The 24,578-nt window shown below is 47.7% G+C and overlaps 1 protein-coding gene across 1 annotated transcript in view; it reads left to right on the plus strand.

Annotated features, from left to right (window-relative positions):
• The window catches only part of CACNA1I (calcium voltage-gated channel subunit alpha1 I), a gene marked incomplete at its 5' end in the record, with an annotated part of 153,770 nt that overhangs the window by 16,402 nt on the left and 112,790 nt on the right, over positions 1-24,578 (plus strand). The window contains 1 exon segment of the mRNA XM_020982659.2: positions 21,024-21,121. Coding sequence (XP_020838318.2) covers positions 21,024-21,121 — 98 coding nt within the window.

A 24,578-nucleotide genomic window follows, 5' to 3' on the forward strand; every position in this document is an offset into this window, starting at 1 on the left:
ACTGGGAGGAATCCAGAGCTGAGGTCTGGGAGTAGATGAGTGGTGAGGGGATTAGGGGGCAAGGGAGAGCGGAGGATAGCATGGAGATGGAGGCTTACTCCACCTTCAGGATCGGAAAGGGAGGAAAGGGAAGTAAGGACAATGGCCTGAGAAAGAAGTGAAGGATGGGGAGGGCTGAAAGGTAAGGCGGGGGAGGCATAGGGAGAGATGGAGTGATAGGAAGTTCTGGCCAAATGGGGGATGTCGGGGTTTCTAATTAAGGAAGTGGAACACTTGTTGGTGAAATCCTCTGTGTGTGTGTGTGTGTGTGTGTGTGTGTGTGTGTGTGTGTGTGTCTGAAGTAGAGTGAAGGATGAAAAGGATGAGACTTTGGAAGGGTAGGGCATTTAGGAAAGTCCCCAGTATAAATGCAGGAGTTGGGGAAGAGAAAATGGTGAACCAGGTGCCTAATTACTATGCCTAAAGGGCAGCATGTAAAGGTCACTACGATGTAGATTAGGTGGGAAATTTCCATTGAGTCCTGACCAAAGGTGGATACGGCTGGTGGATTGTTCAAGCTCAGGAGTTCTGAGCAGCAGTAGGGCTAAAGTCCATCAGGTGACTACATGAGGACTATCACCAATACGCCACTCTTCTCTCCCTAGTCAGGAGTTCTTACCGTGGAGTCTATGGACTTTTTAAAAAAAACACTTTGAGAACAGTATTTCAACATAACTAGTTTTCTGTTTAATCCTATCTATTTATTATATGCATTTAAAAATGTTGTTCAGAGCAGCCTTCCCTGATTCACTTCAAGTGCTAATGTCCTCTCTCCCAAGCTATCTTGTAATGAACTGCTTGTTGTTTAATTGTATTTATACTATGCAGATATAGATACACACATAGGTGTAGATATAAAAATTTTGATTGTGTATCAGTCAGGGGTGGATGGGGTGAACATTCACAAATCCTTTTGGATCCATATAGGGGAATCTGTACCTATCTACCTTGCCCTACCCTTGGCATTAAGCTTGTGTTAAGGGGAGGAATCACACCCACAGGGTTAAAAATGGAAACTCATAGAACACTCAGTATTAGAGATGGGAAGGAGCTCAGAATACAGAATGTTAAAGTTGGGAGAGGCCTTAGAACATGGAATGTCAGCTAGGAAGGATTTTAGAACATAGAATGTCAGAGCAGGGAGGAACCTTAGAACAAGGGATGTCAGGGCTGGGAGGGACCTTACATACCCTACTTCCCTCCCTGGCCAACTTCCCAGAGGACTGGCATACTGGCGGGCCACACAGAAACTGACCATTTAGGGGGAGACTCTTCCAGGATAACTGTGGCTTTCACTGCATCCTGAAGCATTACTGGTGCTCTGAAAAGTCAGGACTGCCCAGAGGCAGTGGTACAATGGCTGTCTTTTATCCAGCAGCAATAGTCACCGCCCCTCCTCCTTCAGTGCCTCTGAATAAGAACTGTCACCCCTGATGGCTGCCAGGAGCATGGCATAGTAACTTGGGGTGCAGTTCACCTACTCTCTGCTTCTTCCTTCATTTTCCTGATTCTGTGTGGGTACTGGAGGAAAGAGTAGGCATATTTTTCTCAGCCCCAGAAGGCAGAGCCAAGGTCAGTGCGTGTCAAGGACATTGTGGGCTGTCTGTGGGGGGAGGTGGATTTTCATCAGTAACAGGAAGAGCTGTTCCACAGTGGAATGGGCTGCCTCCAGATGGACCGCATTCCTTGTCCCTAGAGGTACATGTGAAGATTGAGCAGCTGTCTCTTTTGTGTACAGAGGAGGGCACATTCGTTCTGGAAGGGCTGGGACTCTGAGACTTGGAGTCAGGAAGACCTGAGTTCAGTCCTGAACCAGATACTCACTAGCCATCTGATCCTTGGCAAGTCTCTTAACCCCTCTGTGCCTCAGTGTACTCATATAGAAAATGGGGATAATGACACCTCACAAAGTCGTTGTGAGGATCAGATGAGTTCACATGTGAAATGCTTTCACAACCTGAAGGCACTGTATAATTGCTAGCTATTATTATTCCTTTCTGGCTCTTGGATTCTATGATAACACAATTCTCAGAACATTGATCTTATTTGCCTTCTGCTATTTCTGCAATTTCTAGGTATCACTGTGGCAGGCAACTGGCTGAATGCCCCCCAGCTCCCACAGCAAAGGGGAAGATATGGGCTCCTCTCAGACCACAGACACTGTTCTCTCCTCTGACTTTCTTGTACCATTCTTCTGGTTCAGCCTAGAAAAGGGCTTAGCCCCAGGAATCTGCACCACGCTCTCCTAGGGAGCTATGCCTGCAATTGTTTTTCAGTCTGGGTCTCCTCATCTTGACAGGGCTAGAAATGGCTATTCATGGGACCAAGTCTACCACTGATTAGACTGAAGCTTTTATCTGCTCTGTTTCTGGTTCGGGCTGGTTGGTTCCTCTGTAAGCAGCCTAGTACTCCCTCCCCCAACTCAGAGGGACTCACTATCAGTGCCAGACTCGATGTAGTCAACCGATGAGCTTTAGCCCTTCTGTGGCTCAGAACTCCTGAGCTCGAGCTATCCACCAGCCTCACTTTCAACAGTGGCAGAGATGCCAGGCATGTACTATTATCATTTCAGCACAAGAGAGATGAGAAATAGGCTAGCTTAGTCAAAGAGACCGAAAAGTCCCAGGTGCCAAAGGTTCTGCCTTTTGGGAGAGTGAGGGAGTTATTAATAGAAATAGAAAAAAATAAATCAATATTAGCTCATTCTTGCCCGCAGGTGGCCTGGAGCCACCAAGCTGAGCTACCATGGAGTTATACCCAGTGTGAACCATGCAACTCCAGCAATGCTCACTGCATCTCCTGACCCCAAGTAAAGACATACCTGCAAGACGATAGAGAACAAAGCCTTTTATCTAAAGCAGAGGTTCTTAACCTGATATCTGGGAACTTAAACACTTTTTTTTTGATAACTGTATTTCAATAGAATATCTTTCCATTGTAATCCTATGTATTTTATTTGATGCATTTAAAAACATAATTCTGAGAAGGCAGCTATAGGCTTCAGCAGCCTGCCACAGGGGCCCAGGATACAAAAAGGGTAAAGAACCTTTCATCCAAAGAGACTGGGTAACAAAATATTATTGCAGCAGTGAAGAAGTAGCTTGACAGGGAAATAGGAGACTTCCCTTTTAAATTCCATTTACAGTATTTGGATGGAAGAGGAGAGAAGAGACACCTGCTTACTGTCTCAGTTCTGTAGAGAGACGCAGTTCATTTCTTCCACAGAGGTATTTCACCAGGGTCATAACCCTAAATGGGGGACTTTCTGTGATCAAGGACAGTCATTATCCTGCTGATCACTTCTCTGTTCCTGTTTGTTCCTCAGGAGGCAGGCAGGGAGGAATGCCAAGTGCTGTCACTGTTGCTACGTAGGCATCCTTTGCGATGTTGTAGCTGCCTTATCTCTCTTCATCCCCGGCTACTGCTGCTGCTATGGGGAAGGAGAAGACTGCCGTCTTCCCCTTCTTTCTCTACTCTCATTCATTCAGTTCCCAAAGTCCCATTGGTTCAAAACTTCACAAGCTTTCCAAAAAAGTCCATTGCCGTTCAAACCACAAGTATTCCATTGAAACCCCAAACTATATTTCACAGGCAACTAGTCCTTAGAGAGTTGTGCAGAAGACTTCCCATTCCTCTCAGGGGTTTAGAATTTTGCAGTCCCTTGCAAAATCAGTTGCAGTATTCTTGGCACCTGAAATAATGCAGCAAAACATCAAATACACATAAGAATATAATGGAGCAAGGATGACTTACCCAGAATCTTAAGAAATCACAATAGAGTACCATTCATGGAATAGATGCATCAGTCAGTCAGTCAGTAAGTATTTATGAGGCACCTGCAATGTACCAGACATTGTGCTAAACACTGAGGATACAAAGAAAGGGGGGAAAAACCCGAACCCCGTCCCTGTTCCTAAGAAGTGCAAGAGAAACAACATGCTACCAATTATGTTTACATATATATGATCTGTTGTATGTATATATACACACATATACACATATGCATCTGTGTGTGTGTGTGTGAGAGAGAGAGAGAGAGAGAGAGAGAGAGAGAGAGAGAGAGAGAGAGAGAGAAGGGGTTGTATATGAGAGGACTTGGGAACTCACTGGATATGGGGGATGAGAGAGAGTGAGGAATAGAGGGTGATACATGAGTTGGAAGCCCAGTTGATTGGGAGGATGGTGGTGCCCTGAATAGAAATAGGAAAATTAGGAAGAGGCGAGGACTTGGAAGGAGGGAGGTAATGAGTTTAGTTTTGGACAAGTTGAGTTTAAGATGTCTCTGAGACGTCCAGTTCAAGATGGATCCCAAGATAGTTGGAGATGGCAGACTAGAGGGATAGGTTAGGGCTGAATAAGTGGAATAAATAGATCTGATAATCATCAGTGACAAATGCAGAAGACAGTCCATGTATTGAAGCTGGGAAGGACAGGTCACACGTTGGACAACAGAATCAGGATCCACAATCTAGAACAAGGGTGGAGAACCTACAGCCTCGAGGCCACATGTGGCCTCAAGGCAGAAGGCTCCTCACAGGTGGTCTAGAACAATAGGCAGAAGAGAATAAAGTATAATTTAATAATATGAAGTATAAAGTCTCACCCATGTTAGAAAAGTCAGCCACACAGATACAGGAGGGCGGCCAATGAAGACCCCAGAAGGTTATGTATTTTGGTGAACCTGAAACACAATATGCATCAGCAGGGAGACATGGTGGCCCATGTGCTCTCAAATCAACAAGCGATTATGACGTGCTTAGTGTGTGTGAGGCACTTTTAAAAAACCCGAGGTGGGGAAGAAAGAAGATACCTGCATGGAGACATGGTGGAGAAAGAAGTCCAGAGTCAGGAGGGAACTCTGGAGAGGGAAGGAAGAACTGAGTATGGCTGGCCCCTGGGTCCTTTTTTAAAGTGGAAGGCCTGAGAGGAACTGGCCAACCAGAGGAAGGGGCTGCAGGGATGGAGGCATCTTCCAGGGTGAGAAGGCTGCTGAGCTATAGATTCCAGGACCAAGTAAGGTCTAGGATAGGACTAGGTAATGGTTCTTCTGTCTTCTGCCTTGTTTAGACCATGTGCTCAGTTCCAGGCACCACATTTTAGGAAGGATGTTGAAACGCTGGCATGTATCCAGAATGGGATGAGGGAACAGAAGCTTAGGTCCTGTGAGAATTTTTTGAAGAAACTGAGGATGTTCCTACATAAGAGAAGAATTAAGGTGATGTAGTAAGTCTTAAGAATTTGAAGGGCTGTTATATGGAAGTGGGATCAGCCTTGTTTCGCTTGGGTGGGTGAGGGTGGGGAAAGGGGCAGAACCAGAAGAAGTGGGGGAAGGCAGGAATTGCAGAAAACAACATTTCAGCTTTGTGTAAGGAAAATATCTGAACAAGTTAAAAAGTCCAAGACCATATAGCTGTACAGAAACTAGAACTAGATGAATTTGGAAGGTGACTTCAGAAGGCAATGGGCTTCCTTTGTTAAGGGGGAGAGGACAATCAACCACCCGTGGGGGATGCTTTCAGAGAGGATTTCAGCCTCCTCTTCCAGTTGGCATGGGAGATCTGTCAGGGCCCTCTCACCTAGGGCATTGCCATTCCGAAGCTCTGAGGTTCTCTGTTGTAAGGGCCCTCCTAGGTCTGAGGATCCACATTCTAGCATTCTGTATTCTAAGTTCCTCCAAGCTTCCGGATTATCCCCCAGACCCCGACTTGCTCTCACAAGTCTTATTCTAATATTTTCTGTTCTAAGGACACTTTGGGCTCTGAAATGTTATGATTCTGTTACATCCCAGTGAACTAGCTTGAGGCCCTTGAGAAGTTAATTAAGTCCAATTCAGCAGACCTTAATTGAAGGCCTCTTTGGATGACTTTATTGTACACAGGTAAATCTAATGATTTCTATGACTTCGGCAGCCACCACTTTCAGCGATGATGAGAACAGAGTTCCATCATCTTCAGACGGGCAACCCGAGGGAGTTGGGACAAAGGGTTAGGAGATGGTAGTTCAGAGTTCTAGTCCTGGCTCTGCCATTAACTCTACGTTAGCCTGTCACTTCTGCTCCCTGGACCTCAGTTTCCTCTTCTGTAAATTGAGGGGATTTGAAGAATCACCCCAATAGTCTGAGACAGTGGTACTGTAAGGGCTCTCCTGATCCTGAGTTTCTTCCCCATTGGCCTACCGAGGTATTGACATTGCCCCTTCTGCTTTCTTCCCTGTGGTGAGGTACCTACCATCTCTGGAAGGCCCTTGTGAATCTTCATGTTCATTAAACTATTCCCAGTTTGATAGAGTCAGAAGTTTAGAGCTGGCAGGCACCTAAGAAATAATCTAGTCCTTCCCCCTTCCTCCATTTTACAGATGAGGTAACTGAGACCTAGACAAGTTTTGGGGTCTCAGAGGTAGTAAGTGGTAGAGCTGTGTGACCTCGATTTATTTACCTGCAAAATGGGGACATTAATTTCTCACAGTGCTATTGTGAGAATCATGGAGAACATAGGATCATAGGACCCTCCAAGGCAGCCTAATCCAACCTCCTCATTTAAGGGACAAAGAAACTGGGAATGAAAGAGGTTTAGTGACTTGTCCAAGGTCACATAGGAATGCACATTGAAGTGTTTTGTAGAGTAAGACCCTCTAGTCAGACCCTGGGGGGTTGTCTTACTGTCTTTTCAGGGGAATGTAAGCTCCTTGAAGAGATTTCTGGGACTATTTGTCTGTCTTGGTATTCCAAAGGCCTACAATACTGGCACACGGTTAGTGCTTAATAAATGTAGGTTTGAATTGCTCTGACATCATTGTTGAAGTAGTGCAGTGAAAACAGCCCCAGCTGTGGACTAGGAGAACCTGGATTCAACCCCTTCTCTGGGTCTCCTTTCTGCTTCCTCTTCTGTAAAATGTGGGGCTTGAAGGAGGTGACCAGGGGCCCCTTGCGCTGTCCAAGGTCCTGCCCAGGCAGCCTCCCGCTTGGAGGCTGCTCCTTTTTGCTGCCTTTCCCCAGCAGGTTCTTCCTGAGTACCCTCCAAGGATCGGGAGCCCGGATTGTGGACTCTTGTTCAGCTGGGCTCCCTTCGGGGAGAACTCAGGCAGGAAATGATGACTTTAATACCAAATTACTTACCCAATTAGGCGCTCTGGAGCTGGCAGGCTGTGGTGGGGGCTTTTTTCCCCTTTTAAACTCCAAGGCCTTTTAGCAGTTGAAGCTTCACAATGAAGTAACTGTGTGATTAGTAATTAAATTCTCACTCCTAAGAGTGATGTCTTACGTGTGTGTGTGTGTGTGTGTGTGTGTGTGTGTGTGTGTGTGTGTAGATCTTCGAGGCTGCATAGCCACGCTCTTAATGAGATGCCCCCAAATGCCATGAGACTGTATTAAAGGAAGAGAATGAAGAGGAGAGAGCCCTCCCATATGTATGAGGCCCTTCCAGACCTTCCCCTCCCCCTACCATTATCTTGTATTTATTTTGTGTCAGCTTCTTGAGAACAGGAATTGTTTCATTCCTTGTATGTGTATTCCCTAGGCTTAGCACAGCCCCTGACTTGTAGCAGTAGGAGCTTAATAAATGCTTGTTTGATCTATTGTGTGATCTCTAATATGCATACATTACCTTCCCAACAGAAGATAAGCTTCTTGAAGGTAGACACTTGTTCAGTTCCATCTTCCTAACACCCAAAGTTTAGTACAATGCCTGGCATGTAGGAGTTTAATAATTGCTTGCCGATCTATTTATATGTCTGTTATTGTCTCCCTTGATGGACATTTGAGGTCAGGGACAGCTTCTTTTTCTCTTCCATTCTCCAGGATCTAGTCCAGTGTCTGGTCCAGAGTAGATGCTTAATAGATGTTTATTGACTGATTGATTGATACCTTCTCCCACCCCTCATCAGGACTGACCCTGCACAAGCTTAGGATGCAGTGGATACAGTGGAGGAGTCGGAAGCAGAATGACCTGAGTTGTAAATCCTACCTTTGACCTTACTGTGAGCCTGGGCAGGACATGAAATGGCTCTCAGCCTCAGTTTGCTCACCTGTGAAATGGGGACAATAACACCTACAGCATAAATATGATGTGAGGATCAAATGATGTAATGTAGGTGAAATGCTTTGCAAATCATAAAGCCCCATGGAAATGGAGGCTACCATTGTTAGACAGTGCAGAGAATACTGGGAGCTGGATTCAAATCCTGCCTCCTAGAGTTGAGGTGTGGGCTGATTCTGCTCCTACGGGTCAAGGGTTTCTGTGGCCATAAAGTGTTATAGAGCTGATGGTAAGGATGTTATTATTAAGTTCTACTTCCCTGTGGATTGGACAAAAAACATTAGCTATTTAGCTAGGGCTGAGTGCATCCTCTGTGCCAAGGCATACATTTGGTAACAGCTGGAACAATTCAGGACAGAGACCTGAATCCTTGCCATCGCTGCTTTCCGGGCCTCAGTTTCCTCATCTGTAAAATGAGAGGTCTGGACTGATGGCTTCTGAGCTCCTTTCCAGGATCATTATTTATTCTAAGCACTCAGCCCCCTCCCCAGTTCTGACATTTCACGTTCTGAGGGCCCACTGAGGACCTTGCCTCACTTCACAGAAAAAAAAAACACAAAAAACGAAACTGAAGCCATTCTTGGAGAGCTCTCTCTTTTCCCTATTCCACATTCCTCTGACAGCATCTGCAGCATCCTTCGCTCCAGTGTCTGATGAAGATGTATCCCTTCCCCTTATCAAGGGCAACCATCCTACATCCGTTTGACCCCATACCCTCCCAGCTTCTCTGGCAGACTCACTCTACCATTCACTCTACTCATCGTTAGTTTCTCCCTATCGATTTTTCCTTCTCTGGGGCTAACAAACATGTCAATGTCTCCCTTATCTTAAAACCCTTCACTCTTTCCTGCCATCGCTGCTGGTGCCATCCTACTCCCCACATTTCCCCTGCTTCTAAGCTAAACTCTGGTTAAGCCATCTACACCAGGTGCTTCTACTTTCTTTCCTTAAATAAAATTGCAACCTGGCTTTCGAACTCATCATTCAACTGAAACTGCGCTCTCCAAAGTTACTGGTGTCCTCTTAATTGCCACTCTCTCTTGGTTTTCTATGCTGGGTCTTCATCCTTGTCACATGCATTGACTATGGGTGTCCTCCAAGGCTCTGTCTCAGACTCTCTTTTCTCTTTACCCTCTCACTTGGGGATCTCATCAACTCCCAAGCATTCCATGATCATCTTTATGTTGATGGTCCCCAGACCAATATGTCCAGTGAAGTCTGTCCTGCAGCACTCACTGACTACAGGAATGCTTTTCCTCCTCACTGATGCCTCTTAGAATCTCTGGCTTCCTTGAAGATTCAACTCAAGTCCCATGCTCTGCAGGAGGCATCTCCCAGGCCTTCCAGCTATTCTTGGTGCTTCTGACTGCAATGTACTTTTTAAAAAAATTAATATATAATATTTCCCCCCTCAATTACATGTTAAAACAATTTTTAGCATTTGTTTTTTAAGCTTTGAGTTCCAAATTCTATCCCTTCTTCCTTTGCTCTGTTCCCCCATCTCCGAGGCAGTAAGCAATTAGATATAAGTTATGCAGGTGCAATCACGTAAAACATTTCCATAGTAGTCATTTTGTACAAGAAGACTCAAGTAAGAAAAAAGAATGAAAGAAAGAAAGAAAATGAAAAAATAGCATGCTTCAGTCTGTATTCAGTCAATATCAGTTCTTTCTCTGGAGGCAGGTAGCATGCTTCATCATGAGTCCTTTGGGATTGTCTTGGATCATTGTATTGCTGAGGATAGCAAAGTCATCCACAGTTCTTCATCATACAATACTGCTGTTACTGTATCCAGAGTTCTCCTTGTCCTGCTCACTTCACTCAGCATGAGTTCATACAAGTCTTTCCAGGTTTTTCTATGTTTGCCTGCTCATCATTTCTGATGGAACAATAGTATTCCATTACATTCATATACCACAACTTGTTCAGCCGTTCCCAATTGATGGGCATCCCCTCAATTTCCAATTCTTTGCCACTACAGAAAGAACAGCTATAAATATTTTTGTACAAATAAGTCCTTTCCCCTGTTTTATGTCTTTGGGATAGAGATCTAGCAGTGGTATTGCTGGGTCAAAGGGTATGCACAGTTTTATAGCCCTTTGGGCATAGTTCCAAATTGCTCTCCAGAAAGGTTGGATCAGTTCACAACTCTACCAATAGTGCAATAGTGTCCTAGTTTTCCCACATCCCCCCCCAACATTTGTCATTTTCCTTTTTTGTCATATTAGCCAATCTGATAGGTGTGATGTGGTACCTCAGAGTTGTTTTAAGTTGTATTTCTCTAATCAATAGTGATTTAGAATATTTTTTCCTATGACTGTAGATAGCTTTCCAATGCTACTTTCCATCTGCTCTGTCTGTATCTTGTCTGTACCTACTTTCAATGCTATCTACCCATTAAAAAGCAGGGATAATTTCTGCTTTTTCTTCATATCTCAAGCACTTACCACAGTACCTGGCACATAGTGAAAGCTTAATAAATGCTTACTGATGAGGGACAGCTAGGTAGCGAAGTAGATAGGGCACTGACCCTGGAGTCAGGAGAACCTGAGTTCAAATCTGGCCTCAGACACTTATTAGCTGTGTGACCCTGGGCAAGTCACTTAATCCCAACTGCCTCCAAAAAAATGCTTGTTAGTGGATACCTGACAATATATGGCTTATTCTGACCATGGAGACCATCCATATCCTGAGAGAGGGGAGATTTTTACTGATCCAAGTTCCTGTTTCTTTTGGTGTTTGGTCATTGTGTACACTTGACTCTGAATTAGTTTATAAAAGGTCTCTGATGTTTCTCTGGATTCTTCCTATTTGCCTTTTTTCAATGGTTCAGTAATATTCCTTTACATTCATGGATGAGTTTGTGCAGTCATTCCCACAGTTTCTAGACAACTGCTCAAGTTTTTCATGCCCACAAATTTTAGTATATTGCATACAAATATTTGGTTATGTTGCATCTTGGGACCATAAGATCATAAATCTAGGGTTGAAGAAACCTCAGAGGCCTTCTCGTCCAACCCTCTAATTTTACAGATGAGGAAACTGAGGCCCAGTGAGGTTAGGTGACTTGCCCTCAGTCACATGGATAAGTGAGAATTGGATTAACTTAATTAACTCAGGTTCTAGAGTCAATGGTCTTTCCAACATATCATGAATTGGGACTTTTCTGACTTTTTTTTTTCACAGTTAGGGCTTTTTGAAGAGACCCATATCCACTGGACTTATTTGGCAGTGGTCTTTCTCTTACTCTCTATCTCCTTACCCCCAACTTCTGTCTTTGGCTTTAATAGCCTAGTTGCCCCCAAATTTAATTTCCAAGAATTCTAGACCCCTGGAGTGGAATGGCCAAGGTGGAAAGGAAGGAGAAAGAAGCCATGTTGTTGAGCCTGGGAGGGCAGCTGAGGTGCTTGTGGTCATAGTTCTCAGTCTCTACCCCTCCCCTGCAGTACAACACCCTGCCCAGTGTTCCCAGAGCTTCCCATGCTGCTGCCCTCCAGCATTCCTGTCCTGCTGAGTTGGCCTTGTTCTGAGCAGCCACACAGAAGAGGATAGGAACTGATTTTCTGTGATGACAGCCCCTGGCCATGCCTCAGATATGTCACAGTTTATCCCTCATCCCTCTTGTTCTTCCAGCCTCCCCCACCCCAGCCCTGGCCCACCCGCTGGGGAGCTCATAGACCTGCATCTGGAAGTGACTGAGGAGTCTGCCCAGGCCAACAGCCTCGATTTAACAGATTAGAGAATCCTAGAACAACAGTTGCCTTAGAGGCCATCTGAGCCGACCCTTCCTTGTGTAGATGGGAAGATCTCAGAGCAGAGAGGCACCTCAGACCTCATCTAGGTGAACTGGCGTGGCACAGGGGAAGGAGATCTGGGGCTGGAGTCTGAGGGTCTGGGTTCAAATCTTGGGCATGCCACTTCCTACCTGTGTCACCTTGCCCAGTTACTTAACCTCTGTCTGCCTAAGTTTCCTCATCTGTAAAATGAGGAAACAATAAACAGTAAAAACGAGGCATTGTGACCTCTGAGGTCCCTCTGGCACAGAGACACGGTACCTGGGAACAGTGTGTGGGTGAGAAACCGAGATGTAGGATCTTATAATTCCAGAAAAGTGGTTCCCCAGGCTGTGTCTAAATGTCTCCATTGAGGAGAGCCTCCCTCCCACCCGTGGTGGTGACTTTAGCTCAGTTCTCCTGTGTAGGAAGCTTTTCCACATAAAATCTAAGCCAACATCCTTAAAACTTCCATCTGTGACTCTTTGATCTGACCTCTGGGGCCAGGGAGAACCAAGCCAACCCCTTTTCCACAGGACTGCCCCTGTCAAATGCCAGAATGAATCAACCAGCCTTTCTTAAGCCCCTACATTGTGTCAGGCACCTCCCCGCCCCCAGCTATGCATGCCCTGTTGACACAAAGTGAGAGTCCCTGCCCACTAGGAACTTACTTTCTAATGAGCAAGACAGTAAGCACTTGTGGACATCCTGTGACCAAGATGAATACAAGAGGGTTTGGAAGGGAAAGTGGCAGGGCCAGGAAGAGCATCTGGAAGAAGGTGAGGCTGGAGCTTAGCTCCAAAGGAAACCACATTCCCAGCCCCGTTTACAGATTAGGCTGATGGACTCCCAGGGAGTCTCAAATCCTCAAATATCAGAGCCGCAAGGGACCTCCTGGGCGGCCATCTAAGCCAACTGCCTTCCTGTACCAAGGAGGAGGAAGAAATTCTGAAGCAGGTGTTAAAAAGGCCCCAAAGATCTGGCTTCCTCGTTGGTGAGTTTCCCCTTAAAATGGGGTTTAAGTAATAGCCCTGATAGTCAAGACTGTGACAGTTCAGAGAAAGAAAGGCTTAATTGCTGTGAGCTGGGGTGAGATGGGCAGCTTCCTGGGGATTTGGGACAAGCAGACTGAAGGGGTTTGAACAAGACAATAGGCTGGCTCAGTCTTTACCAGCTGGCTGACTTGGGCCAGTCATGTCACCTCTCTGGGCCTCAGTTGCCTGATCTGTGAAATAGGTCATCTCTCAGGCCCCTTATATCCCTGAATCTATGGGCCTAAAATTTGTATTTACACAGGACACATAAATACACACAGTGCATTCCCTCCTCCTCCTCCTCACAGGACCCTGCCTCTCCAACCATCCTGGACTCTGGTAAGAGGGCCTTTTCACCTTCTCTGCCACAGAACCAGCCGCCGCTTTGCTTTTCAGCCCTCTTCTCGCCTCCTCCTTCCCAGCTCCCCCATTGGGCTGGAAGCTCCCTGAGGGCAGAGGCCGTGTTTTCTGCATGCATCTGTGCCCACTGTGCTTAGCACAGTGCTCTGTATATGTTGTTGTTCAGTCATGGGACCTCATCTGGGGTTTTCTTGGCAAAGATACTGGAGTGGTTTGTCATTTCCTTCTCCAGCTCATCTTACAGGTGAGGAAACTGAGGCAAACAAGATTACGTGATTTACTCAGGGTCACACAGCTAGTAAGTTTCTAAGGCTGTATTTTGTTTTTAGGCGGTTGGTGTTAAGTGACTTGCCCAGAGTCACACAGCTAGTAAGTGTCAAGTGTTTGGTCTGAGGCCGGATTTGAACTCAGGTCCTCCTGACTCCAGGGCTGGCGCTCTATCCACTGCACCACCTACCTGCCATGTTTTTTTTTTTTTTCTGAGGCTGGATTTGAACTGATGAAGAGGAGTCTTCATGACTCCAGATCCTGTGCTCTGTCACCTGCTTGGTATATAGTAAGTGCTTAATAAATGCTGTCTCTCTATCTCTATTTCTGTATGTTTCACTATGCTCACCTCGTCCCCACTTATCTACTCCCACACACTTAATACATTTTCCACATATATACACAGCCTCCCGGTTAATCCTAGAAAAAGCTATCTGGTCTTCTAACAAAGGTCTGTGTGACCAGACGTGGGTTAGCGTGGAGCAATTAAGGTTTTCCTTTTTCTCCTAGCTGGGGAGCCTGGGCTGATCAGAGAGTCCAGGCCCCGTGGGGAGGAGGGGGTGAAAGGGAGAAAGGTAGGGCTGAGAAGAAGCTGGGACGGGGAAGACCGAGTGGGGGAGGGTCAGAAGGCACCATCCTCTGACTTCGCAGTGTGATTATCCTTCCTTCTTCCAAGCTAAGCTGCTCTCAGGGGTTACTTCCTTCCTCCATGACCCCCTCTCCTTTGTCCCTCCCAGACCCCGTAACCCCACAACAGCTCCCTGAGAAGCCGCTGCCCCTGGGTTTGTGGGAAAGCTGATGAGAGTCAGGGTAAGATAGGAAGAGGAGAAGAGACAGGCCGTGTGTTTGTGCTTGATACGTGGGTGTGTGAGTGCATGTGTGTCCGGGAGACACAGCGCCTGGGAACTGTGTGTGGGTAGAAAGCCAGAGAATAAGCAGAGAAGGACAACTATGCAGATGTGCCTGGTATGGGAGCTGGGCACTGGCTTGGAGAACGAGGGATGGAGAGGGAAGAGGGGAGACACAGCTCCCCTCGTTCCCCCAGTACTGACATCTTTGTCAGCCCCAGAACTCCTTTTGATCCCCCCAGCCTGAGCAACCTTGTTTGTGTGGGGCGCTTGGCTTTCTGTCTGTAGGTGAGGTTCCTATCTCTCCCAGGCCTCAGTTTCTCTATCTGTAAAATGAAACAGTTGACCGCATCCAGTAGGTCTCACCCTTTTATGTGTCATGGCCTTCTTTGGAGGCTGCTGGAGCCTATGGACCATGCTTTAAAATTACATCAATTCTATTGAAATAGTTATCATAATATTCAAACAAACAAGTTTACCGATCCCCTTTTTTTTTGAGGTCCCTCTCAACTCTTTGTTTTGAGTGGAAACATTCTAGGTTTTAAGGCCCTGTGCAGTGTAACATTGTGTTCTAAGGTTTGTAATATTGTGTCCTAAGGGCCTTTAACATTCTACATTCTAAGGTCTATTAGAGTTGTAACATTCTGTGCTCTGTTGGTCTTACAAACCCTGATATTCTGTGTGCCTATAAGTCTGTAATGGAGAATGAGAATTGCTTGTCTTGTCTGTCTTATCTGTCAGCCTGTCCTGTCTGTCCGTCCATCAGCCTATCTGTCTGTCTGTCTGTCCATCTGTCTGTCAACCTGTCCGTCTGTCCACTTGTCTGTCAGCCTATCCATCTGCCTGTCAGCTTGTCTGTCTGTCTGTCCATCTGCCTGTCCTCCTATCTGCCCGTGCCTCCCTCCCTTCCGAAGCTGCGGCTGTCTGACTGCCCCTCCTCCACAGCATTGTTGCCGTCACACTCAGGCTCCCCAGATGCCTCTGGTGTTTAGCTTTTTTCATATATATGAAAATGAATATTCTGATCCCCGCATGAAATCCCCACATAGCGTCAGACTCTGCCAGCTTCCCTCCTTCCCCTCACCCCTCTTCTCTAGCTCCCCCCACCCCACAACTCCCCTTTGGTTTGGTGTATGCCTGTGTGGCAGTGACAGCTCTGGGGGATAGATCAAGGCGGCTGCATTTCAGGAAAAGAATTATTTCACTCAATTACTCTTACACACAAGCACTAGAGTCGTGGGAGGAGGGGGAGAGCACTCCCAACAGTTGGACAGGTTTCCCTCCGTGTGTTGGGAAATCTATCAGTTCATACCACTCCTGCGTGGCAGGTAGAGATAGGCACCTGCTGAGCTGAGGGAGGACAGGGAAGGCTGGTGGGCTGGCAGGATCAGGGCAGAGGAGGCCTCTTTGTGAACTTAAGGCTGATGGCTTGGCACAACCAGGGCAGAAAATGCTTCTCTGTGGCTTAGAGGAACCTGGGGAAGACGAGAATTAGAATTTACTTAGAACTCAGAGGAACATTCTCAGAACTGAGATGGACAAATCACTTTGCTTTCTTGGGCCTCAAGTTCCTACTCTGCAAAATTAGGGAGTTGGAGCAGATGATCTGAACCCAGTTGGTAGACCTGGTCCGAAGTCCTGACTCCAGGGATGGTGCTCTGTCCATTTCACCACCTCGCTGCCCCTTTCCTTATCTGTTAAAAAGAAGGGATGAGATCTGATGATCTCCAGGGTCCCTCTCCGCTCCAAATCCTGGGATTCTGCAAATTAGAAGAAATTACATTGGGGAAAATACCTGGGCCTTTCGATGAACATAAACTGGTGGCTGCCATGAAAGCCATTTTCTTAAATGCTAGCCCTCTCCTAGTGACACACATGGTGAGAGATCATGGCACACGATCTCTGGAGGACCAAAATGAGCAATGACCCATGGGGGAATGGAAGAGCCATGAGGGTGTATCAGTGAGTATGAGGGGGTGTAAGAAGGTTGGAGGGTATTGACAATGATCACCCAAGAGACATCCCTGGGGCCAGGCGTGCCTGGGAAATAGCATGGGCTGGACATAGGCAGGAAGCAGCAGATGAGTGGCAACCTCTCACCCCAACCTAGCCCACTAGATGCTTGTACCACCATGGTGTCAGAAAGCACAGAGGGAGAGATGGATCCTCTGTGGAGGATCACGGGAAATCATGGCAGATTGGAATCACCCAGATTGGGATGGAGATCCAGATTCTACCCGTGTGCCCCTGAATACCCTGGAATGCTCCTCCCTCCCTCGGAAAGTCTCTGACTTCCTTCCAAGCATGGCTCACTCACTGCCTCCTATAGGAAGACTTTCCTAACTCCCCAGTTCTCAGCCCTTGCAGTTACTTTCTATGATTAATAGGTCTGCATGTCATATTCGCTATCTTAGGCACCTATTGTCTTCTCTTCTTGCCTCCCCCCTCAAGCTTCTTGGAATCAAAGACTACCATCTTTAAAAATTTTGTATGCCAAGTACATTGAGCTTGGCTAATAAATGTTGAATTGAGAGGAATTTACAGATGAGGAAACTGAGGTCTAGGGAGTGTAGTCACCTCAGGTCTGTTGACTTCCATCTCCCCTTTGGGTCACGAGACTTACATTTTAAGTTTAGCCATGAAGCTCAGGATTTAAAGAAGACTGAATGAATGAAAAAGCCTTTATTATGTGCTTACTATGTATCAGGAACTCTGCTGAGCATTGTGGGTACAAGGACAAAATCCATCCATCCCTGACCTTAAGGACTTTACATTCTATAGGGGACATATAGAGGAGACTAGGGCTGGAGACAGAGATCTTCCTCTTTTGAAAGCTCTAAGTTGGTTGGAGAGTTCTTTGTGTATCCACACTGGCAGGTGCTTCCCCCGATCCACCTTTTTCTCCTCTATCAGAATTGCATCTTGTGTACATCAGCGTTTTGTTCTACAGACCTTCCATCCCTCTTGGATGACTTCCCTCTGTCAGGCCATGGGACCTAGCTTTTCCCTGAATTCTTGGCCTTCAGTGCTCCCCCAAACTAGGCTGTGCACCCCACCATTCCCTGCTTTTCCCTTCATAATTGATAGCAGAATCCAAGTTAGAAAGATCACTTTCTCCCCTAGGCTTCTGGGCTAGTGGTAACATCTAAAATTTTTAGGAGCAGATACAAAATCTCAGATTCAGGTGATCTAACTATACTGTTTATTGGGAGAAGACAAACTCTTTTGGGTATGCTCTTCTGTCTAGGGAAAGTATGAGAAAACATGCCTAGTCAGCGTCGTTGCTGCCTGGTGGGGCTTTGTCTTGCCTGGCTTGGGGAAGCTGGAATGCGGGGACTTGGAGGTGGGAGGACTTGGGTTCAAATCCTGCTTTAGACGCTTACTGCCTATGTGACCTTAGGGAAAGGCATTTTAATGTCCCTCAGCCTCAGCTTCCAAATCTGTAAAATGAGGTCATTGAACTCAGTGGCTCCTTTTAACTCTCAATCTAGGATTCTATGAAATGTGTGCCGGCTTTATCAATTGCTCTGTCTTCGTTTTTCCTTTATTATTATTTTAAATCCATTAAAACTGAAGGTTATTCAGAGAAAAATGAGGGAAGGCCCTTTCCCTGTACAGTCCCATTTCCATTGTCCATTTTCCATCCCCCAGCCCCGTTTTCGATCTAGGTCTCTCATCCACAGATTGCTAACAGATATCCCCATTCATCCCTCTCCGCCTTTGCCCAGATTTCCATCCTTCATTGCCCTGTGCAGCCTTGGGCAGCCTGCCTCCCCTGCCAGGCCTCAGGTTCCACATCTGTAAAATGGGGAGGCGGGACTGCTCAACATCTGGGCCTCTCCCAGCTCCAGATCTATGCTGCTTGATCAGCGGCTCGGCTGGTCTTCTTTGATCTTCCAGCTACACAGTCTCCAAGATCCCTTCCAGCTCTGCATCTAAGATCAATGTTTCTGTGATCTTTAATCTGAGGGCCTTGAGAAGCCAATTATTAAGTCACTAGCAGCCGTCATCTGACAGGAGGACGTGAAGAAACCCTGCCCAGCATTGGCTGTCAGGAGATCCGGCTTCTACTCTCTGCTGCCACTGGAGAAACTAATGCTTCTTGAGTTTCCTCCTCCATAGAATGGGAGCAGTTGTCCCTGCCTTGCTCACCGCCCTGTGGTATGGGGAAGCCCACCCAAGGCCCAGCCAACACACTCCTGCCCTGCGTTGGAGCTGCCTTTGGAAGAAGCTCACGTGCCTTGTGTCCTCTTGGCCTGGCCTCGGCTCCTTCCAGACAGAGGCACTAGTGTTGGGTTGGGGACTGTGCTCCAATGAGGTAAGACTTGTAGAAATCCAAGAAATTCCAGCTCAGACTCGGACCAGCTGGCTGTGTAACCCTGAACAACTCTTTCCCTCTCTGGGCTTCAGTCTCCTCTTCTCCAAAATAAGGAGCTTGGACAAGATAACTTCTAAGGCATCTAGGGAGAGTAGAAAGAACCCTGGACCTGGAATCAGGGCCTCGGTTCAAATCCTACCTATGATGTTTCTTACCCATGTGAGCTTGGGCAAATCACTAATCCTTCCTGGGCCTCAGTTCCGTACGAAGAGGCCTCTGAGGTCCTTTCTGGCTCTGAACCAAGGATTCTATGAATGAGAGGAGCCAGATTCAAATCCTGTATCTCATGCTTACCATCTATGTGACCTTGGTAAGTCACCTCAACTCTCGGGCCCTCAGTTTCCCCATTTGTAAAATAAAGTGGTTAGAGTGGGCAGCCTTTGAGGTCCCTTCCAGCCCTAGGCTCAGGATTCTGTGAATGTGGCAAGTTCTCCCTCATACCTTTTGCAACGTGAGTCGGGGGGTGGAGGTGGGGGATTCCTAACTGTCTGGGTCCAGCCAGCCCCAGGCTCTGCAGCTGGCAGGGGCTAAAGTCAGGCTCAGGGGACACCAGAAGTGAGAGCCTCACTGTGTGCATTTCTGCACCAAGCACACACAGGCTCCAGAGCCTCCTTTGTTCAGTGCAGGCCTTGTTTTCCCCCCACTAGTGCAGATAATTGAGTGTGAGCTGTGAAAACCGAGTCAGCAGCTGGGCCAGGCTCGATTTAGGTCCTCAGTCAAGTCCCCTAGGGCGTGATGCTCATCAGACAATAGGCTGGTCCAAACCTGGGCATGTCTTAAATGAGAGCTGCTGCATTGGCATCTGGCACCACCCCGAGAAGAGAGAAAGCGCAAAGAGCCTGCCTGCCTGTTTCTTTTCTTGCTCAATGTTAGGATGCCAATCAGTCTCAGTGGCAGCAGGGACCAGTAGACTCCAGACCACCAACTAGCTTCTGGTTCTTCTCAGAGGCAAAAGCTGCCCCCCCCAGACCCTCCCCACACCTCTGAGGTTACTGCGCTTGTGTGTCAGAGGCCAAACCACTTGGTGAAGGATGGCCAGGCCAGCTTCACTTGGGGATATTGTGGACTGAGGGTGTCAGACCATATGGTCATGGTGACAGGCAGAGGAAGCTGGGCTCCAACCCAGACTCTGCCATTTCCCATCTATATGACTGTGGACAAGTCCCTTCCCTTCTCTTCATCTTTAAAATGAGGTGATTGGACTGCCTACTATAAGGAAGGTCTTTTTCTGCTCTTCAGTTCTTATTTCTGCCAATGTTTTTAAGGATTGTGATAGGGACTGGACCTGTGCTTCTGTTAGCACAGAGTACTCCCAGATGATGAAACTGTCTTCTAAGGGATGTTGACACCTTCTCTCTGCAACTTAGAGAATTGTCCAGAACAATGAAAGATGGACATGCTACCTGGCCAGGGTCTATACTGGGCACTAGCAAATCCATGGTGTTTATTTCTGTGTCCTTGACTCCCTCCTTCTGCCCCCTACCCCATTAGACTATAAGGTATTCCTTCTGATGTCTAAGCAGTTCCTTATGCTTTGGTGAGGTTGCAGACCTGGGATTAAACCAGTGTAAGGAATTGCCTGTGTGGAAATACCTTCTACCAATGCAGGTTCATACCTATCTGTAATTTATCGTTTTAGAGAGCCCTGAGAGGTTACACTATAAATCTACAGTGTGTCAAGATATAACCTAGGTCTTACAGACTTGGAGGCCAGCCCTCTAACCAGTATACATTCTGCCTCTATACTATATACAATGAGCTGTACCTGTTGTTATTACGGTACCCCTCCCCTTCTCTGTAGCAGACTCCTGTGGGCAGCGAGGCCTTGTGGATAAAGCACTGGGCCTGGAGTCAGGAAAACCTGAGTTCAAAACTAGCTTTCAACAAATTATTGTGATCCCTGGGGCAGGTCACTTAACTGCCACCTGCCTCAGTTTCTTCATCTGTAAAATGAGGATAATAACACCTACCTTTCAGAGTTGTTGTGAGGATAGAATAAATAATCTTTGTAAAGCATTTTGCAAATCTTGAAGCATAATGTAAGTGCTAGCTATGACGACAGAAAGTGATGGGAGTTCAGGAGACCTGGGTTTTAGTCCTGGCTGAGCTATGAACCATTTGTGTGACCTTGGAGTGGTCATTTTCCACTCTAGGCTTTCGTTTCTTTATCTTTAGCATGGTTGTGGCTGGTCTGGTCTAGGTGATATCTGAGGCCCTTTTCCAGTGGCCAGACCTCATTCTACCCCCTTGCCCTCTGCCCTCACTCTCTTTCTCTCCGTCTTTCCCTGCAGGATGGTAGAATATTCTCTGGACCTTCAGAACATCAACCTGTCGGCCATCCGCACGGTCCGAGTCCTGAGGCCCCTCAAAGCCATCAATCGAGTGCCCAGTAAGTCACCCCCAGGCAGACTCCCACTTTCCCTGACTCAGGTCTGTGAAGGAGCAATCGGGAGGAATTGGCCCTTCCCAGTCTGGAGTATAATAAACTCGTATTCTGTGCTGTGTAGACATAGGCAGCTCACCAGCCTGCTTAGTGCTGCTGGCACTGCTGCCGGGCTGGGTCACTCCAGTGATTGGACGAATGGTCTCTGGAGACAGCTGGTCGGTGATCGAACGCCAGAGCTTGAAGGGACCAACCCCAAAAGACTTCAGGAGAAACAAACTTTTTAGCAGCATCACCTGTGTGTGTAGGATAATGTTAAGACTGTTAACTGTAATGTTGCAGGTTAATGTTAAGGTAGGACCATGTTAAGATCTAGAGTTGGAAAAGATTTCTGAGGTCGAGCCTCCAATTTTACAGAAGAGGAAACTGAGGCACTGGATGAGGGACAAAGGTAGTAGAAGTCTGGCTGTGAAGGGGGAACCTGGACTGGAGGGAGGGGGTGTCCCAGTCTTCCTGCAGGAGTGCAAGACACCCCACTACCCCCCTCCTCCTCACTGCCTGAAATTCAGAGATGGCTTTCGTGGAGGTGATGAGTGGGGAGAGCCGGTCGGGACTCAGCTAGGAAGAACCACTGATTCTCAGGGACAGGGGACACTTTGAGATCATTTTATCCACCTTCCTTCTGCCTTTCCCTTACTATGCAGATAGAGATTTGAGGCCCAGAAAGGGCATGTGAGCTGCCTAAGGTCACACAGCTGTGAATTGGTCACTTCTGCAATGAAGCATCCAGGCTCAGGAGGTGCCAGTTCGGTCCTGGAAGGGATGAGCAGGAGAGCACTCCCAGCCTGGGAGTGGGGAGACAGCCCCCCAGAGGGTAGAGATGCGGGCAGGGTGTTGCACGTGATGCCAGCCTTGCTGTACCAGAGAGGGCGTGAAGGGGAGTAATGTGGGGAAGGGTATGTGCAGGCCCATTCCTCCTGACACGTACGTGACAAGCCCAGAAAGCAGACTTGGAGCCAGCTTGTGAAAGGCCTTAAATACCAAAGAGAAGGGCTTGTTTTTGCTCATAGAAGCAAAAGTCATATGGTTAGACTTGTGCTGTAGGACTATATCACCTTGGCAGCTGGGGGAGGATGGATCAGAGATGCAGAGAGCTGGGGAGGGAGACAGAGAGGAAGCAGCTGGCGTAGGCCAGGTGAGAGCTGAGGAGAGCCCAGACCCGGAGTACAGAGAAGGGGGCAGACCTCGGGTGGATGCCTGCCGGCCCACCTGAGCTATGGCTCAGCAGGGTGCTGTATTCTGGGAAAAAATGTTATTTCACAAAACGTGGAGAAGGGCTTTCCCCAAGCAGCGAAGGCCTGTGTTAGTGTGGGGAGCCAGAGGGAAAACCCAAACCACCCTGGGTCACAAGGGCTTATGATGATAAAACCTGTGGAGAAAAGTAGCCTGTGATGGGGACAAGGGGGCAGTCTACACAGAAGGGTGAGGAGAGAACTCAGTCTCAGCTCGGAGGATCAAGGAAGGCTTCATGGCTGAGGCAGCCCTAGAGATGGAGGCCTTGAAGGATGAGAAAGATGGAGATGTGGAGGGAATTTGTTTGGTTAGTCTAAGTAGTCATGTCTGACTCTCTGTGACCCCATTGGGGGTTTTCTCGGCAGAGATACTGGAGTGGTTTGCCATTTTCTTCACCAGCTCATTTTGCAGATAAGGAAACTGAGGCAAACAAGGTAAAGTGACTTGCCCAGAATCACACAGCTACTAGTTGTCCGAGGCTGGATTCGAACTCAGTGTGTTCTAGATATTTGAAAAGGTAGAAAAGGGCAGGATGCTATCTGCTGGGGGCAAGTAGTCCACTTTGTATAGAGTACATGGAAGAGGGGTCATGGCTATAAAAGTAGGTGGGAGACAGGCTGTGGAGAGCCTTGAATGCCAGGCCAGTATTTGACTCTAGAGGCATTGGAAGCCTTTTATTTTTAGGTTTTTTGGGAGGAGGAGTGTGACAGGACCAGACCTTTGTCAGGCCAATGAATAACATTCCCAGGATGCTGGGAGGTGACCCGTACTGGAGGGAGTGGTGATTTTTGGGAATGAGATTTTATTCCTAGAGAGGCAGGAAGGGCTGTGGGGCAGTGGAAGTCAAAAGAGTGGGGTTCAAATCCCTCTTCTGAAGCTTACTGTCTGTGACCCTGGGCAAGTCACTGCCTCGAGCCTTAGTGTCCTCCCCTGTCAAGTGAAGCAGTGTGGTACAATGGAGTGGTCACTTGCTGCGGGTTCAGAGGATCCAGGTTCACATGCTTCATCCTCCTCCTTCACCTACTCATGAAGGAGGCACGACAGACAGGGCTCTCCTGTGCCTGTTTACCAAGGGTGCCTCCTTCCTGTTAGTGCTGGGGGGGGGCAGTGTGGGGTCGTGTCCCCAGGACTCATAACTTCTCCCCCAGATTCCTGGCCGGAGGAAGACCCAGCTGGCAGACCTCACTTGCCTCAAAGCAGAGTCAAGCTTCCCGGGAAAAGTCAAAGGCATTCTGGAGACCCTGAGAGTAGGGTTGGGAAGCAGTCTGAGAGGGCCCAGGCAGGGGCAGGGACTAGAAACCACATACAGACACAGACACTCCTGGACACACGGACACACAGAGGGAGTACTGAATGTGGACAGATCAGGGCAGGCCCGTCAGGATGCACGGACACACAGAGAGCACAGAAATCCAGATAAGGTGGCTACAGGCCTGGGTCTAATGTTGGAAATGTGGGGCCGGATCCTCCATCCTGTGCTGTCAGGCTATGTGACCTCATCTCTCCGAGCCTCAGTTTCTCCATCCATTAAATGGAAACAGAATAATCCTTGTACTCTCTACCTCAAAGGGTTGTTATGGGGGAAATAAGCCTGAAGGTGTTATAGAAACGGTGTGGGTATAGGAAGACAGATTCAGCTGGCAGAACAGAAGGTGGCAGAGACTGCAAGGCATAGAGATATGGACACGCTCGAATGCCAGCACCCCCACATCCTCACCCCTGCAGAGCCCCACCTTGTTACCGTTTGGAGGAGAGAGGCTTCATCTTTCCATTCTTTGTGGCTCCCCCCTGCTTGCCTGCAGCCTGAGGGTATGATGGGAGCTCAGAAATGCCCATCAAACCAGAAGCAGGAGCCTGGGCTGAGCTATGTGAGCATGGGGTGAATGGGGTACCCATGGCAGGGACCTTCCTCTCAGCCATGACTGTGGCCCTGGACCAGGCGTGGGCACCTAACTGCCCAGGGTGGCCTTATTGCTGACTCCCTCTGCCAGGCTGCATTCTCCCTCAACTCCCGCAGAGGTGAGGACAAGATTCATAGGCCTGTGGCAGAGGAGGAAACTGAGGCAGCCTGGAAGGGGAAGGAACTCATCCAAAGTCACATGGGTTGTGTCAGAGGCAGAATTCAAACCCAGACCTGTCGACTACAGTCAGTACAACATGAGTGTTCTGG

This window comes from Phascolarctos cinereus, unplaced genomic scaffold (assembly GCF_003287225.1).
Source record: "Phascolarctos cinereus isolate Bilbo 61053 unplaced genomic scaffold, phaCin_HiC Scaffold_1;HRSCAF=81, whole genome shotgun sequence".
NCBI lineage: Eukaryota > Metazoa > Chordata > Mammalia > Diprotodontia > Phascolarctidae > Phascolarctos > Phascolarctos cinereus.